The following is a 15188-nucleotide window of genomic DNA, read 5'->3' as shown; positions in this document are numbered from 1 at the left end:
CATTCTCTTCTCCAGGAGATCTTCCCAACCCAAGGATTGAACCCAGGTCTCCCGCACTGCAGGGAGATTCTTTACCAGGTGAGCCACCAGGGAAGCCCAAGAATACTGGAGTGGGTAATCTATCCCTTCTCCAGCAGATCTTCCCGACCCATGAATTGAATGGGATATCCTGCATTGCAGGCAGATTCTTTACCAGCTGAGCTATCAGGGTAATGGATAATATTAATTAACGGTAACATGAGCTCAGGGTGTATTATGCCCCAAGAGGTCACCTAGGTGCTTTACATATTCATTTATATAATCCTCAATACAACATTTAGAGGTGTCACTGATCATTAATATCATTGTATGGACAAGGAGTCTAAGGCACAGAGGGATAAATAATTTGCTCAAGGTCATGCAGCTGTTGAGTAGAAGTATCAAGATTTAACCCAGGTTCTCTGGCTCCAGAGACCATCTCTTTTCACTGTCTCTAAGTGGTAACAGCAATAAAAATTCAAATGGCATTCCTGGAGGCAGAATTGAATGAAATTATTTGAAAGTTAACCTGGAATAACATGCATGGAAAAATAATGAGAAAATGATTGAGGAGGGAGAAGAGTAATTAGGGGAGATTCTTGTTATAAATATTAAAATGTATTTTAAAGTTGCTTTAACGTATTTACTTGCTCAACAAAAATTTATTGACCACCTACTCTTTGCCTGGCTCAGTTCTAGGTACCAGTGACGCAGTAGCAATAAGAGCAGACAAAAGTCCCTATCCTCATGAAGCTTAAATTTTTGTTGATGGAGACAGACAAAGAAACATTTAAATACATGACTGTCCACTGGTGACACATTCTTATGAAGAAAAATACAGCAGAAACCGGGGATAGAGAACAGCGAGGTAGGAAAGGGAAAGCTTGCTAAATACTGGGATCAGGAAAGAACTCAGGGTGAAATAACACTTGAAAAAAAAAACCCAAGAGAAGGGAGGGAGCAGACCATGAGGATACCTGGGAGATTGGCATTCTAGCAGAGAGAACAGCAAGTACTGAGGACCAGGGTAGGAGGATGCTCGTCATATTTGTGAAATGGCAAGGAGGCCAAGGTGGCTGGAATGATGAGAGGGCGAAGCGGCAGAAGATAATGTCAGAGGGATCGTGGCAGAAGATTCTTGGGGGGATCTTGCTTTTAACTCTGACTAGAAAACATGACTTGGTCTGATTTACACACACTGTAAAATGATCATTTGGCTGCTGTGTTGAGAAAAGGATTAATGACTCTTCCCCAAAGAAGAATAGTGAATTTCTGGTAGACGGATGACACCGTTGAGTCCACATTTCTTGAATGCATATACCTAATGGAATAAATGGCGAGGGGCACTGGAGACGGAGACTCTCTACACGGATCCCAAAAGCTAAGATTAAGGAATAAAACAGTTCTGGAAACGAGCGGGAAATGCCACCGACCCGTGGAGCGGGACTGAGAAAAACCTCATGAGACGCAGAATGCTTCGTCCTCCTCTGTTACCCGGGCAGTTGACCTCCTATTCCCTAATGTCACTTTCTTTCTTTCTTTTTAACTTTTATTTATCTTTGGCTGTGCTGGGTCTTCACTGCTGCTCGGGCTTTCTCTAGTTGCGGCGAGCAGGGGCTACTCTTCACTGCGGTGTGTGGGCTTCTCACCACGGTGGCCTCTCCTGTTTTGGAGCACGGGCTCTAGGTACTCAGGCTTCAGCAGTTGTAGCTCTCGGGCTCGAGAGTACAGGCTCAGCTGTGGCCCACGGGTTTAGCTGCTCCATAGCATGTGGAATCTTCCCAGACCAGGGATCGGACCCATGCCCCCTGTACTGGCAGGCAGATTCCTAACCACTGGACCACCAGGGAAGTCCCCTAATGCCACTCTCTGAGAAAGCCAGAGTACTTTTCCATCCACAACCCCAGCCAACTCTTCCAGCTAAGGTATCAACCCTTGAAATCACAGTGGAGGAGATGGCCTTCAGGGAGACGCGGGACCCACAAGTTAAGTTATAATGATGGCCAATGGAGATGGGAATTCTACAGGGAATGGTAGGGATTGTGATGTCTGGGTATTATACCAACCCACAGATACAGACTCCGTACCAGATGTTGGGAAGCATCTGGTATCATGGAGCTAGCACGAGATAAGAGCCTTTGGGTGTGGTGCTGAGTTGGGAGAACCCACCAGTAGGTCAGCAGGGGAATATTCAGCCACGACCCCTGTGACAAAGAACAGACGTGAAACTTGCCTGCTTATCAGCACGCAGTCTGTACAGACCCAGCCTCATTCAGGGGCAGGAAAGGGAAAAAGATCCATTTGACATCTCTGACAATATGCTGAGTGAAGTGGCTAATAAGAAATAGTTGAGCAGTTTGTGGGTTCCATTACAAATGTTGCATCCTTGAAAAAACGTATACAAAGTTCATTGCTGAATTTCCACAAACATAGTTGCAGTCGTCCCATCACAGAAATCATCAAATAGACTGGCTTTTCACAAATAATCTTTACAAATACTATTACAAAGAAGGAACAACTAAACAGCAAATTTGATCTCTTTTCATTAATTTACAGTATCCAAGTATTATAAACTACCAAGGTCAATTTTAGATATTTCCTGAAGTACTGAGTTATCTGAAGTACTGAGTTATCACTTAATATATTGACAACACTGCTTCCTATGAATGAATCAAAAGTATACCTAAGTGTCTACTTGATTTTTATGCTTTAAAACTCTAAGAATATGCCTCAGTCATTATAATGCGGGTCAGACCGACAATTCCTAGACACACAAGATGGTTCAGTGGGTCAAACTTCAGTACTTCAACTGTTTAAATCAATAGGAACTATGAAGATGCTAATTTTTAGTAATACTTATTTTCAATAATAACCATAAGTGAAGCTAGAATTTTTATTTTTAATTTTTGATGATTTTTTAAGAAAAAAGCTTTTATTCTTTGAGTTTTATAGTCCTTGCAAATACCTAACTCATAAATGAAAAACAACTAATTCTGGGCAAGTAGGTATTCTCCAAAGGTTGATTTTATCGACTAGCTATGTTTTAGGAGGAATAATGACAGAGGTATATAAAAGAAATTATAAAAGGTAATAATTATTAGTTAATAATTTAATTACAATTTCAAAGGACTAATGAAAGGGATAGCTTGACATCAATGTTACTTTAACACAGTAGTCTAAAATCTTTAAGTCTTTATTGAATTTGTTACAACATTGCTTCTGTTTTTTGTTTATTTTTTCTTTTTTTGTTTTGGATTTTTGGCCAAGAGGCATGTGAGATCTCAGCTCCCCAACCAGGGATCATACCCACACTCCCTGCACTGGAAGGCCAAGTCTCAACAACTAGACCACTGGGGAAGTCCCTAAAATCTTAAAAAGTACATATCTCAAAGGAAAAAATGCTACTCAGTTTATTACTGAGAAAAAAAGAAATCTTCTGATTCTGTGTAAATTATCCATCTTCAACTAAGCATTTCTAGAATGCTTTTTCTCTAATAAGCCATTTTTTATGCTTTGCATATATACTTAACATGAAAAATTTAAACTGATATAAAAACAGAAAGGGTAATGGAAATAGAATGCTGCATTTATTTAAAAGATTCATGGGAAAAGAGAGCAGAGGTCTTCTGATCAATGGCCTGGCACCCTGTAAAAGGTACACAAATTGCACATCTTGATTTTCTTTTAGGAAACCAGCGATTACCTTTTAATCTGTGGCTTCTCACAATGGAAATTTCCAAAAAAAAAAAAAAAAACAAGAAAGAAAGAACAGTGCTGATCACAGTGTCATTCAAATGTCTCTGTCGAAACACCAAAGTAATTGAGTTATCTCTTAGATTTCCCTATAGGATATTCTAATCAGCACAGAAGCATTTCCTTCATTTGTTGTTGTCAACAAGGACAATGAGATTCTTATAGTCGTGTTTGTTGTCTTATTGCTTGACAACAAATTGTATTTGCTGTCTTATGGCCTCAGAGTAAAAATACATAATTGATTACTCAGAATCAATCTGTTACAAAACTGGCTTTGGGATAATGAAGGATTAGTAAATCATTATAGAAACCTTATTGGTTAATCAAGTTTATAATCTCTGTGCCCCCCGGGTCCCTTTTCTTCCTCAAAAGAACCTCCTCTTCCCGCTTTGAAACCTGAGTGACTGGGGCAAAGCTGACCCCACCCTCAGCTCAAGGCATAAGACTGTCTTTGTTGTCTGGCAGCTAAGTAGTGTCCAACTCTTTTATGACCCCATGGACTATAGCCTGCCAGGCTCCTCTGTCCATGGGGTTTCCCAAGCAAGAATACTGGAGTGGGTTGCCATTTTCTTCTCCAGGGGATCTTCCCGACCCAGGGATAGAATCCATGTCTCCTACATTGCCAGGCGGATTCTTTACCACTGAGCCACCAGGGAAGCCCATGGCATGAGATAATAGTAACCAAACATATAATAATAGGAATGAAGAAAGGATGACCATCTCTTTGACCAGAGATGTTCCACTGCCCATAGTCAAGCTCATCAAGATTTGTTGGACTCTTCAGCTAAATTGACCAAATCAGTGAAGAAGAGTTTTTATTCCATGGTGATAGGAGAGGGCCTTTCTCTGTGTCTTTCTCTGATTCTCTATATTCATGCAAGGTAAGAACAAGAAATCAAGTCACCTTAGTTACTGCTAGTGCTCAGGTCAGGAAGGAAGCTGGCTTAAGGACAAAGCTACATCAGAAAGGGTCTTAACCTTCCCTTGCCTGAACCCTCTCTACCTTCCAGATGTAGGAATGCTTCTTTATGGTGAAAGTTTTGTTTGCGGTTTCCTGCAGCTTGCAGCATGAAACATCCTAACTCATTCACAGAGTCTGTATTGAGGAATCCAAACTTTCTGTACAGACAAATGATTTTTTTAAGTTTAATTTCCTTAAGTTCTTTCAGGGTTGTCACCTGTCCCTGTTAAGTCTTTTCTGGCTTCTAAAGAGCTTCTGTCTCAGACATTCAGCTCTGAGATCAAGGTTAAGGAGTCTGAAAGCCAGGTGAGGGGAAGCTGTCAGTCTTCAGAAGTCAGCCATATCTAAAGGACATGTACTTCTGTTCTCTATGTCTGTGAGTCTGTTCCTGTTTTGTATATAGATTCCTTTACATTTTTTTCAAGACTCTGTATGTTGAGTCTATATATGAGTCTAACATAACTCAATATATGTTATGTTAGAGAAAAACATAAGTGATATATATGTTTTTCTCTATAAGACATTTAGCAGAAGAGGGAGGAGGAAGAACAAATTAGGAGGATATCATTAACAGATACAAACTGCTATCCATAAAATAGACAAGCAACAGGGATTTACTATAAAGCACAGTTATATTCAGCATTTTGTAAAACCTATAATGGAAAGTAATTTGCAAAAAACAAACAAACCTGAATCAATGCTGTATACCTGAAACTAGTGCAATATTATAAATCAAGTATACTTCAAATTAAAAAACTGGAAAAAATACATATACAACACTTCCCTCAAATAAAAGACAAAAAAGAGTTTTAGTTAAAATACTATCTAGTCTGTTTCATAAAAATAATACAAAAAATAATAATGACATCAGTATTCACTGAGTGCTCACAGTGTTATGAATTTTATGTGTATTATCTGTCTCTGTGTTGTTATTCAGTCACTAAGTCATGTCTGACTCTTTGTGATACTATGGACTGCAGCACGCCAGGCTCCTCTGTCTTCCATTGTCTCAGAGAGTTTGCTCAAATTCATGTCCACTGAGTTGGTGATGCTATCTAACCATCTCATCCTCTGCTGCCCCCTTCTCCTTTTGCCTTCAATCCTTACTAGCGTCATTATCTTTCTTAAGAGCAATGTTAGGAAACAGAGGCCCAGCGTTAGATTAATAAGTGGCCCAAAGTCACAAAACCAGTAAGCTCAGTATTTGGAATTCAATCACATTTTTTTTTTAATTTTTAGGGACCCAAGGCCTATGTTAGGTAGGCCAATACATATCCTCCCAAAGTTATCTGTAAGGAAAGCACTGATTGCCATGCGACAGACATGCTCAGTGGTCCCTGTGATCCACACCCCCCAACTCTATCCTCATTCTAGTCTGAGAGGCAGAAGAAGGCTGCGGAGACAAGAACTGCTGGCAGGAGGAGTCAGCTGACCTTTGTTCTCCTACCTGACCTGGAGTGAGAAGATTTTCTGGCTCTCTCAGCCAAAAGGACCTTGAACAGAAGTCATCAGGAGCCCTAGTAGGTCAGGTTCCTTCAGGAACAAACTTATCCAGACTTGAGATGGATGTAAATGGTGCTGCCTACCTTGGGCATGCAGACGACCAGGTGCCCTGTGGTCTGAGATCTTTTAGCAAAACTGCTGTCAGGTTTGACTTCTGCAGGGAGGATGAGCTGAAATGGCTGAGAGTAGACAGGAAGCATATTACACGAGGGAGTTCCTTTAAGAGGCATTTTTGTTACATATTTAAAATTTACCAATTGTTAACAAAAATCTAATTAGACTTATTCAGAAAAAAATAATATATGGGGCTATACTCCATAGGCACAAACTATTTTACCAATTTTAATGAGTGGCTAAAGAACAATTATCAGTCATAAATCATAATTGGTCCAATTATGATAACATGGCTGATAAAGCACTTATAGATAAAACGTCCTATCATAAAATATCAACATATTTCCATTTTTAAAGTCTTTAGGCTATCTCACATGAATACTTAGAATCGGCAAAACATGCTATTTCAAAAATGATAAAATTACAGTAGGAAAGGCTACCCACTTCAGTATTCTGGCCTGGAGAATTCCATGGACTGTATAGTCCGTGAGGTCACAAAGAGTTGGACACAACTGAGTGACTTTCACTCTCATGAATGAAATCATTAACCATTTTAAATGTGTATAATATTGAAATACAATTTCAAGCACAGGCTACCCATATAGACCATCTTATCACGTCTGGGAAAACTCTAACTAAATAGATACAGGTTAAAAATACTAATTTTATCAAGGTACGCCATGGTCAGCAACCGTTTCTGCTAAATACCCCTTCTGTTGTAAAATCGTGTGTCTAAAGCAAATAGCACTGGGTTTCTCTTTTTCTATTTTAAAATGGCTTAAAATTTTTTTTGAGGCAAGTTAGTTTGGTTTTAGGCTGAGTTCTGCAGTAGTAACAGCCTACAGGGTCACACTTACCTTTCCCTTGACCATCACTCGCACGTAAGTTGGCTGTACATCAACATCGATTAAAGAGGTGTCCATATACCTTCAAAATTCAACAATCAAGTCTTGTAATTTTTCAAAGACATTAAGTTTAAAGAAGAGCAAATACGAGGTTGCACTTATGGGGCCATTTTAACTGAAGAAAGTTCACAGTTTCCATGATACACAGGTCTTAGAATATCCATCTTAAACTAATCCCCAGATCTCGCAGGAAATCCAACATATCAGCAATTTCATTTTTAGACCCACAAGTACACTTGGCATTGATTGCCCCTCGCCCCAAAATATCTGCAGCCTGAAATACCAGAGGTTCACAGAAAATGGCTTGCCATGCTCTTTCATGAATATTTTATTTTAAGCCCCTAAGACCAATGTGAATAGCCAGGGATGCTGAATCCACTAAGCTCCTGCTTCCTTGGGGCTGAGTTCTGTTCTATTTCCACACCAGTTGTGCAGCTGTCCTTACACGACCATCCTGGAAGGCTGGTTCAGCTTCTCCCCACTAGGTGTGTCCTGCCCAGAAAGCCCAGCACCCCACCTCCCCCCCAACCGTGACAGTGACCCCAGGATCGAGGGGCCATCGTTTTCAACTCCACAAGAGGGGAAAGGTTTAGATTCCACACCACTCATTCAAATGAGAAGTTTGGCCAAATGATTATTTTTATACATGTCAAAATACTGATTGTGAATGTGTGAAAACATGGCAATGACTCAACACTCACAAACATTCAGTGAGGCAGGAAGGACAAATACAGGGTGATGGGCGCAGACTGACCACGCAGATTTGGGAGGACTGACTCCCCTTCCCTCCCGCTCCATTATCTTGGAGCACACGCCTTAACCTTTCTAAGCCTCTGTAGTCTCACTTGTGAAATGAGGATACAGATAGCACCTGTTTCCTAAGATTGCTATGTGTATTTTATCTCAATTAAAAAACACAGTGTTGGGCCTGGGCCTAAGGGGTCACATTCTGACTTCTGCAATTACTGTGTCTACTTTGACAAGACTCACTCCCCAACCCACCTTGGGTAACTCCAGGATAACAATCCCTCCCAGGTCACTGGATTACTGAGAGGTTAAATAAGACAGAGCATGTAGCAAAATCGCTCAAAAAGAGAAACGCCTTTATTACAGTGTAAACGTCCACCAACTGCATCATCAGTAATCATTCATTCATTCAGTCCTGTTATTGAGCTCCTGACAGGTGTCAGGAGCTGCTTTAGGTGCTGGAGATATGAACAGGGAGGAACACACACAGGCTTCTGCCTCAACGTCACAGTTTTCAAACTACAAGGAAATTTAGAGTTCGTCAGGTGGAAATCAAGAAGCAGGGCAAGGTGGAATGAAGTGCTGGAGCAGGCAGGTACTGGTCTAGACTGGATGGTCGGGGTGCGCAGAGAGGCCTCTTTGATAAAGTGACATCTGAATGGAGGCCAGAAGGTCATGAGGACACCTAAGGTGACAGGGACACAAGCAGTGGGAGAGAGGCGCCTGCACAGAGGCCCTGGGGCGGCAGACCTGGGGTGAGAGCAACACAGGCAGAGGGAGGCGCCTGGACGGCGGCCCTCGGGTATCAATGGGTCTGAAAGGGCTGGAGAAGCAGAAACACCATGTATGTAGATCCCGAATTAAGCAGTTGGATAGAGGGAGTGAGGCAGAACCTGGCATCTTTGAGGATTGAGGCAGATGGCTGAGTGTCTTTAAGTGACTTTAGCAAGGAAGGGTGGAAGGTGACACGGGCTGGTGGAGCGAGTGTCACAGCCAAGGACAGCTGTGGTGGGGTTGGGGTGGGGAGAGCAGCAGTCAGGATGCAGGGACAAGGGGCAGGAAGGGAGTGTGGTGGGTGAAACCAGCCAGGACTCAGGATGCGAAAAAGAGGCTGGTGTTCGCATTTCAGAACTCAAGAGACTGTGATTGAGAAGGAAAACAGAAAGAAATGCCACCCTTTAAACACATGATAAAATGTTTTTACCTATACACGGCCAAGTCCAAGACAATCTGGTTACGCTTTTCATCATCTTTCAAAGTGAAGTCAAGTCTAAGGAACAATCCATTTAGGGGGGAAAAAAAAGGATGTCTTTAGCAATACTTGATAACCCCATCCCAATATTAAAAGGAAATTTACTAGTAACTATATCCTCATCTTCAACGGCACACTTATTTTTGTGGCTGGTCAATAAAATGTCTGAGAGTTTAACAATTTCAACAGAAGCCTACAACATATTTATAAATTATTTCTGTTTACATGGTTTCCATATGAGAATCTTAAACTAGATACAAAAAATCAGCATCGGTGCAGAGACAGAGACATCTGGTGGTTAAAGTTTTCTTTTCCCCTCTTCATTCCTGTTTGCTAGAAGCAAACTGAAACGCGGAATTATTGCCGGAGGACCACATGTTGCATCTGCTTGCCATTATCCAGCACACGATTCCTTCATTTTTAAACAGTCTTGTCTTCTTTTTTCTTCTTTCATTGGTGACCTTTCCACTTCCCCAGAAGTGCTGCCTGTGACCCATCACCTCCATTTCATAGAAGAAGAAACAGAGGCTCAAAGAGGGCTGACATAGCCGGGAAAGAGGTCACATGAATCTGGGAGGCAGGATCTCAAAGCCCCAAGTCTTTTAGCTGGACCGTGAGGTTGAGTCCTAGGTGTAACTTCCATACTGCTGATGCACTGTTCAGAATTACCTGGTCAATTTCATTCTAAGTATTTCAGTTATCGCCGTATTCTGTAAAGTACATAACCCAACGATGTTAAAGAATGCAGGCTAAATTGTTTGGGAAGATGTACCACTAGCCCTAGATTTGCTGCCAGCAGGGGTCTGCTCGCTCTCACTACTTCCAGCAGCCCTGACGGGGGGTACTCCTTCGGGTGCACAGATCACCCATGCATTTTTGATCTCATCTCTGGGACTTTTATTATAGGTGTTTTCCCATCTGCCTTGATTGCTTATTGCCCCATTTTCCAGCCACCAACTTAAACTCTCCCTTCACGTATCTCTTGGAAAGTAATTTCAGAGAGGTTTTCTGTATAGCCCATGGGGTCGCAAAGAGTAGGACACGACTGAGTGACTTTCACTTTTTCTGCAGCAGACACTGATACTCACTCCCCACTGTCTGCTCCTGCTTTACCCATGGTAACAGGACCCCTGATTTGAGTGATAAATACGGCTCTGCAGGGTGAAGACTACGTTTGCCAGCTTTCCTGGCTGCTGAATGAGATCATATGCTTCAGTTCTGAAGGAAAATGTTCATCTTTCTAGGAGCTTTCCTTAAGAGGGGGACTGAGTGCCCTATCCCTCTTTTCCCCCTCTCTCTTCCGCTGAGTAGAAAAGGTGGTAGGTGGCCTAGAAATGACCATGGAGAGCACTCAATGACCTACTGTAACTGTCCAGGGAAGAGGAGGCTGACGTCCGCTATACAGGTGGTGAGGGGGTGAACGAGAAGGGGTGGGATTCTGGTAATTCTGGAGGAAGAGCTCGTGGGCTCACTGATAACATGAGGGAGAGAAGGATGGAGGATGAATCTGAGGTATTGCTCTTGACACCCAGTGGATGCTCACTCCCAAGCCAGAGGACACCGACGGGCACGCAGGCTCTGATGGGAAGTGGTCGTGGGCGTGGAAGCAAGGACGTCTGCTTTAGTCAGGATGAGCCTACCACACCTCACTTATGTCCACACAGGATCTCAAACAGCTAACTGAATACATAAGTCCCGAGCTCAGGGAAGAGATCAGGTCTGCTTGTGAGGAATGAAAACATCTTTCAAGCCATGGGATTTGGTGAGATCTTAAGAGAGAGGATAAGGAAAGAGAAGACAGCTGAGGAGCTGGCCCCAGAGCATTTAGGAGACAAGACAGACAGAGGTCAGCAAAGCAGAGGATGATGAGAAGGTCAGAGGGTCAAAGAATCAGGAGCAAGGGGAAGATAGTGCTTTGAGAAGGAAAGGAATGATCAGTTTGGTCAAATGTGTTACATCGAGCACATGGCTGAGACTTGAAAAGATGTGACCGAATATAGAAATATCGTGAATGCAGAATATAAAAATGATGGGACTGAAGAAGCTTCTGGGGTCTTACTAGGAGCATACAGAGTCCAGAGGGTTTCCTTCAAGCCCTGCTGTAGGTTGAAGAGGGATTGTCTCCCCACTAGATTTTTAAGTTCCTTGAAGGCAGAAATCTGTCATATTCACTTCTGCATCCCCAGGGCTTAGCATCATGTATTCATGCCTGCTATATAAAGAAGGTGGGTGGATATGTGTGTGTGTGTGTGTGGGTGGGTGTGTGTGTGTGTGTGTGTGGTGGGGTTGGGGTGAGATTACAAACTTGATAATGGACACCACTAGAATTAGGCAAGCACAGGCAAGTCAGACACACCACCAATTGGCTATGTGACCTTGTGTGAGTCATTCACCTCTCAGTTCAGGTTTTGGACCTGTGAAGAAGAAATATCGCCTATCACATATGACTGCTGTGAAGATGAGTTAACGACACCCAAGAGTGATCAGGACTGTACCACCTCTATCATGGTAATGGCACAACAAATGGTTCCATTTGAAATGGTCAAACAGACATTTTGAGTAATGAAATGAAGCCAACAAGATTGAGTTCACAGGCTTGTTGACCTGCATTTTGACTACAAAAGGCCTTCTCTGCCTGCTTTCTAGTTTTAATTTTTAAATAGCTAGATACTACTACGGGCTTCTCCAATACTTTGGCCACCTGACGTGAAAAGCCCACTCATTAGGAAAGACCCTAATGCTGAGAAAGATTGAAGGCAAAATTGAAGGGAGCGGCAGAGGATGAGATGGTTAGACAGCATCACCAACTCAATGGACATGAATTTCAGCAAACTCTGGGAGACAGTGGAGGACAGAGGAGCCTGGCAGGCTACAGTCTACAGGGTCACAAAGAATTGGACATGACTTAGTGACTGAACAACAACAAAAGATACTATTATACATGAGGATTTCTAGTTGGAATATTTTTCCCTCTCATCAACTCCATTGAGGAATTTATATCAATTTCTTGTCTTCGCTCTCGAAAGTTCTGCAGATGAGTTCCAGAGTATAAAGTAGGTGTACAGGTGATCAGGATTCTCAGCTAGCTTGTTCACGGCAGAGTTTTAAAAATTAAAAAACACAACAATGGGACACTTGAAATTTTGGGGGAAAAACTTGTACACGGTCCAAAGTTTCAGGGGATACAGAAATAACTAAGATTTCCTTCTGTCTAGATCACTTTTTGTATGCTGAGAGAATGAAACGTAACATTATGTACTTGAAAACATAATGACACTCTGCTTTTAAATATGCACAAAATGACATTCTCATTAGGCTCTTCTGATTTATTTAGAGTGGTCAGATATCTGAGCAAATGTGTCCATGAAGCCATGGTATGACCAATACCACATGTTTTGCATCTTCAAGTCTCCACTTGATCCCACTTACTTGGGTTCATTCACGTTCAGGGCTCTCCCGTCCTCGGTGACCAACATCCGAGGTGGCTTCACTTTCTTCTTCTTTTCACTTAGTATTGGGGGTGGTGGGAACAAGGGGCAGGGGAGAGAAAAAAAATACACAAAGATAATATAAAAGCAATTAATGTGTGAGACAGTTTCAGAAAAATTAATGGCGTATTTGTGAATACATCAATTCACTGTGATGAGGTCCATGGCTGGGAGCTGACAATCGAGCCAGATTTCTGTGTGATTATACCCATATCTGTAAAGCAAAAATGTGACCAAGACAATTTGCCAGATCATTTGAATGCGGGAGAAAACTCCTTTTTATGAAATAGCCATGAATGTTTAAATGAGTCTATTTTATGCATGATTTACTCAGCTAACTGTCAATTTTCCATTTGTGTATACAGCTTCTACTTTAGCTAAAATTATAGTTTTTAAAATGCCAAACAGAGCCTATTTTATAGAAATAAAAATACCAGTACATAAGGATCTATGTGAAAGGATGCCTATCACAGCATCATCTGCAAAGGCAAGACGCTGGAACCATTGTGAATGTCCGTCAATGGAGGAATAATTAGACTGACTGTGGTACGTTCACACTATGAGATATTGTGCATCTATTAAAAAACGTGTTCACTCTTTACTAAAGTGTCATCTAAAAAGTTGTAGAAAACTGTTGATGACGATTTAGTGAGAACAAACATATAAAATATAAGTCCATTTTTATTCTTAAAAAAGATCCCCAATCCCACATTTGCAGAAATCATTCATATGATTGTAGAGGTGGGCTGGACCCAAGCCTGCTAACTAATTCTCATTACCATGAAGGGTAGAGACAGGAGGGAGGTGAATGGAGTAAAGAGGAAAAATTCATGGAATAACATGAAAGAAAATGTAGGATGCAAATTATATTTATTTAAAACACTTGTTAAAAATACATAAAAACTTTAAAAAGGCATATACGGACAAGTTTTAGATCAGATGGACAGATGTGTTAAAATGACAGAACTACAGGCGATTCTTTGCCTTAGACTTCTATTGTTCTTTTAATAGAGATTTTGTGTCAGTTAACTTTATGTTGTAATAGACATTTATTCACATTTTTCTGCATTGTAACTGGGTTGCCAGGTCCAATTAAGTTCACGTTTCCATGAGCTACATTGTTCTCCACAGTGAAGCGAAAGTCGCTCAGTCATGTCTGACTCCTTGTGACCCCATGGACTGTATGCAGTCCGTTGAATTCTCCAGGCCAGAACACTGGAGTGGGTAGCCTTTCCCTTCTCCAGGAGATCTTCCCAACCCAGGGATCGAACCCAGGTCTCCTGCATTGCAGGCGGATTCTTTACCAACTGAGCTATCAGGGAAGCCCTTGTTCTCCATGATCCCGGACAATTAAGGGCAAACATCTCAGAAACTCATTAGATGGGGTAGACACAGCACCTGAACAGAATGACCTGGAGGACTGGTATCTCTAAACCAGGCCATAATATTTGACACGTTTAAAGTTGTTAAAAAGCTAGGGACATACAAACAAAACTCTACCTAAAATGCCATTATTCACAACAACCTAAAGAAGGTAATCTGATATTAATAAATGTTAGTAGATACATGTCAACAAAAAGCTAAAATTAGGAAAAGCAAAGTCTGTGTGTGATAGCTAGCACAGATTTAACACAGATGATGGATAAAACAATTGCAATCATGAAAATATATTCTATCACTCTTGATGATAGGAACAAATGGAATACCTTAATCTTTCTTGGTCTCTCCGTTGTTTTTCCATATGTCTCAGAGTTTCCAATCTAGATTCAGGAGTGTACAAAGAGGGCTTATTCCAGAATTCCAGGTCGTCTTCTCTGTCATCAAATTCCTTTCCCTTGCATTGCCCTTCTTCTATTTCTGGTGCCTGGATGTAGTCTTTACTCTCTTCAAAAGATGGGCTAGGGACAAACACAGGACCCATCAAGACCAGTAATGGATACCTGAGTTTCATCCTGAACACTGCCCCTGAAACACCTTATATGTTTGTTTGTTTTTTTTTAATACATTATCTTCTTAGCTTTGAATAACAAAATGTGTCTGAAAGAAAGCCTATCTGAGCCAAGTCGGAGAAATGAGTGCCACAGCACTGGGACAGGCCCACCTTACCCACCACCAGGAATGCTGCAGTAATCAGATTCAATGGTTCATAGACTGGGCTGATATGAGTCATCTGGGGAGCTTCATACACAGTATGGATCTCCAGGCTCCCACCAGAGTCTATCCAGTGAGTTTGGAGGGGTGCCTAGGACTCTTGCTTTACAATATGTCATGGGAGGTTCTGATGATGAAACAAACTCAGGGACCACTGGGCCTTGGTCATCAATCTTTCAGTCTTGCACCCTTCAATTTCATCCTTCACACTGCTCCCAGAGGAATCTTTCTAAAAAATTTGATCACGTCTTCCAGGTTCTTTAGGGGCTTCCCTGGTGCCTCAGACAGTAAAGAAT

General features: G+C 41.7%; 1 protein-coding gene across 5 annotated transcripts in view; it reads right to left on the bottom strand.

The window, feature by feature from the left end:
* Positions 1-15188, bottom strand: part of DNAAF11 (dynein axonemal assembly factor 11) — a 71060-nt gene that overhangs the window by 18797 nt on the left and 37075 nt on the right. For 3 of the 5 annotated variants that reach the window (XM_005215336.5, XM_010811936.4, NM_001075904.1), the window contains 5 exons: positions 14448-14639; positions 12683-12760; positions 9206-9271; positions 7207-7276; positions 6319-6414 (listed from right to left, as the gene is read on the bottom strand). In XM_005215336.5, the coding sequence (XP_005215393.1) occupies positions 6319-6414; positions 7207-7276; positions 9206-9271; positions 12683-12760; positions 14448-14639 (502 nt within the window). The remainder of the gene's footprint in view (positions 1-6318; positions 6415-7206; positions 7277-9205; positions 9272-12682; positions 12761-14447; positions 14640-15188) is intronic. The other 2 variants (XM_059893283.1, XM_059893284.1) reach the window with 2 other exon arrangements.

This window comes from Bos taurus, chromosome 14 (genome assembly GCF_002263795.3).
Source record: "Bos taurus isolate L1 Dominette 01449 registration number 42190680 breed Hereford chromosome 14, ARS-UCD2.0, whole genome shotgun sequence".
NCBI lineage: Eukaryota > Metazoa > Chordata > Mammalia > Artiodactyla > Bovidae > Bos > Bos taurus.
The sequence above is the reverse complement of the archived record's forward strand: the minus strand, read 5'-3'. Positions and strand labels throughout refer to the sequence as shown.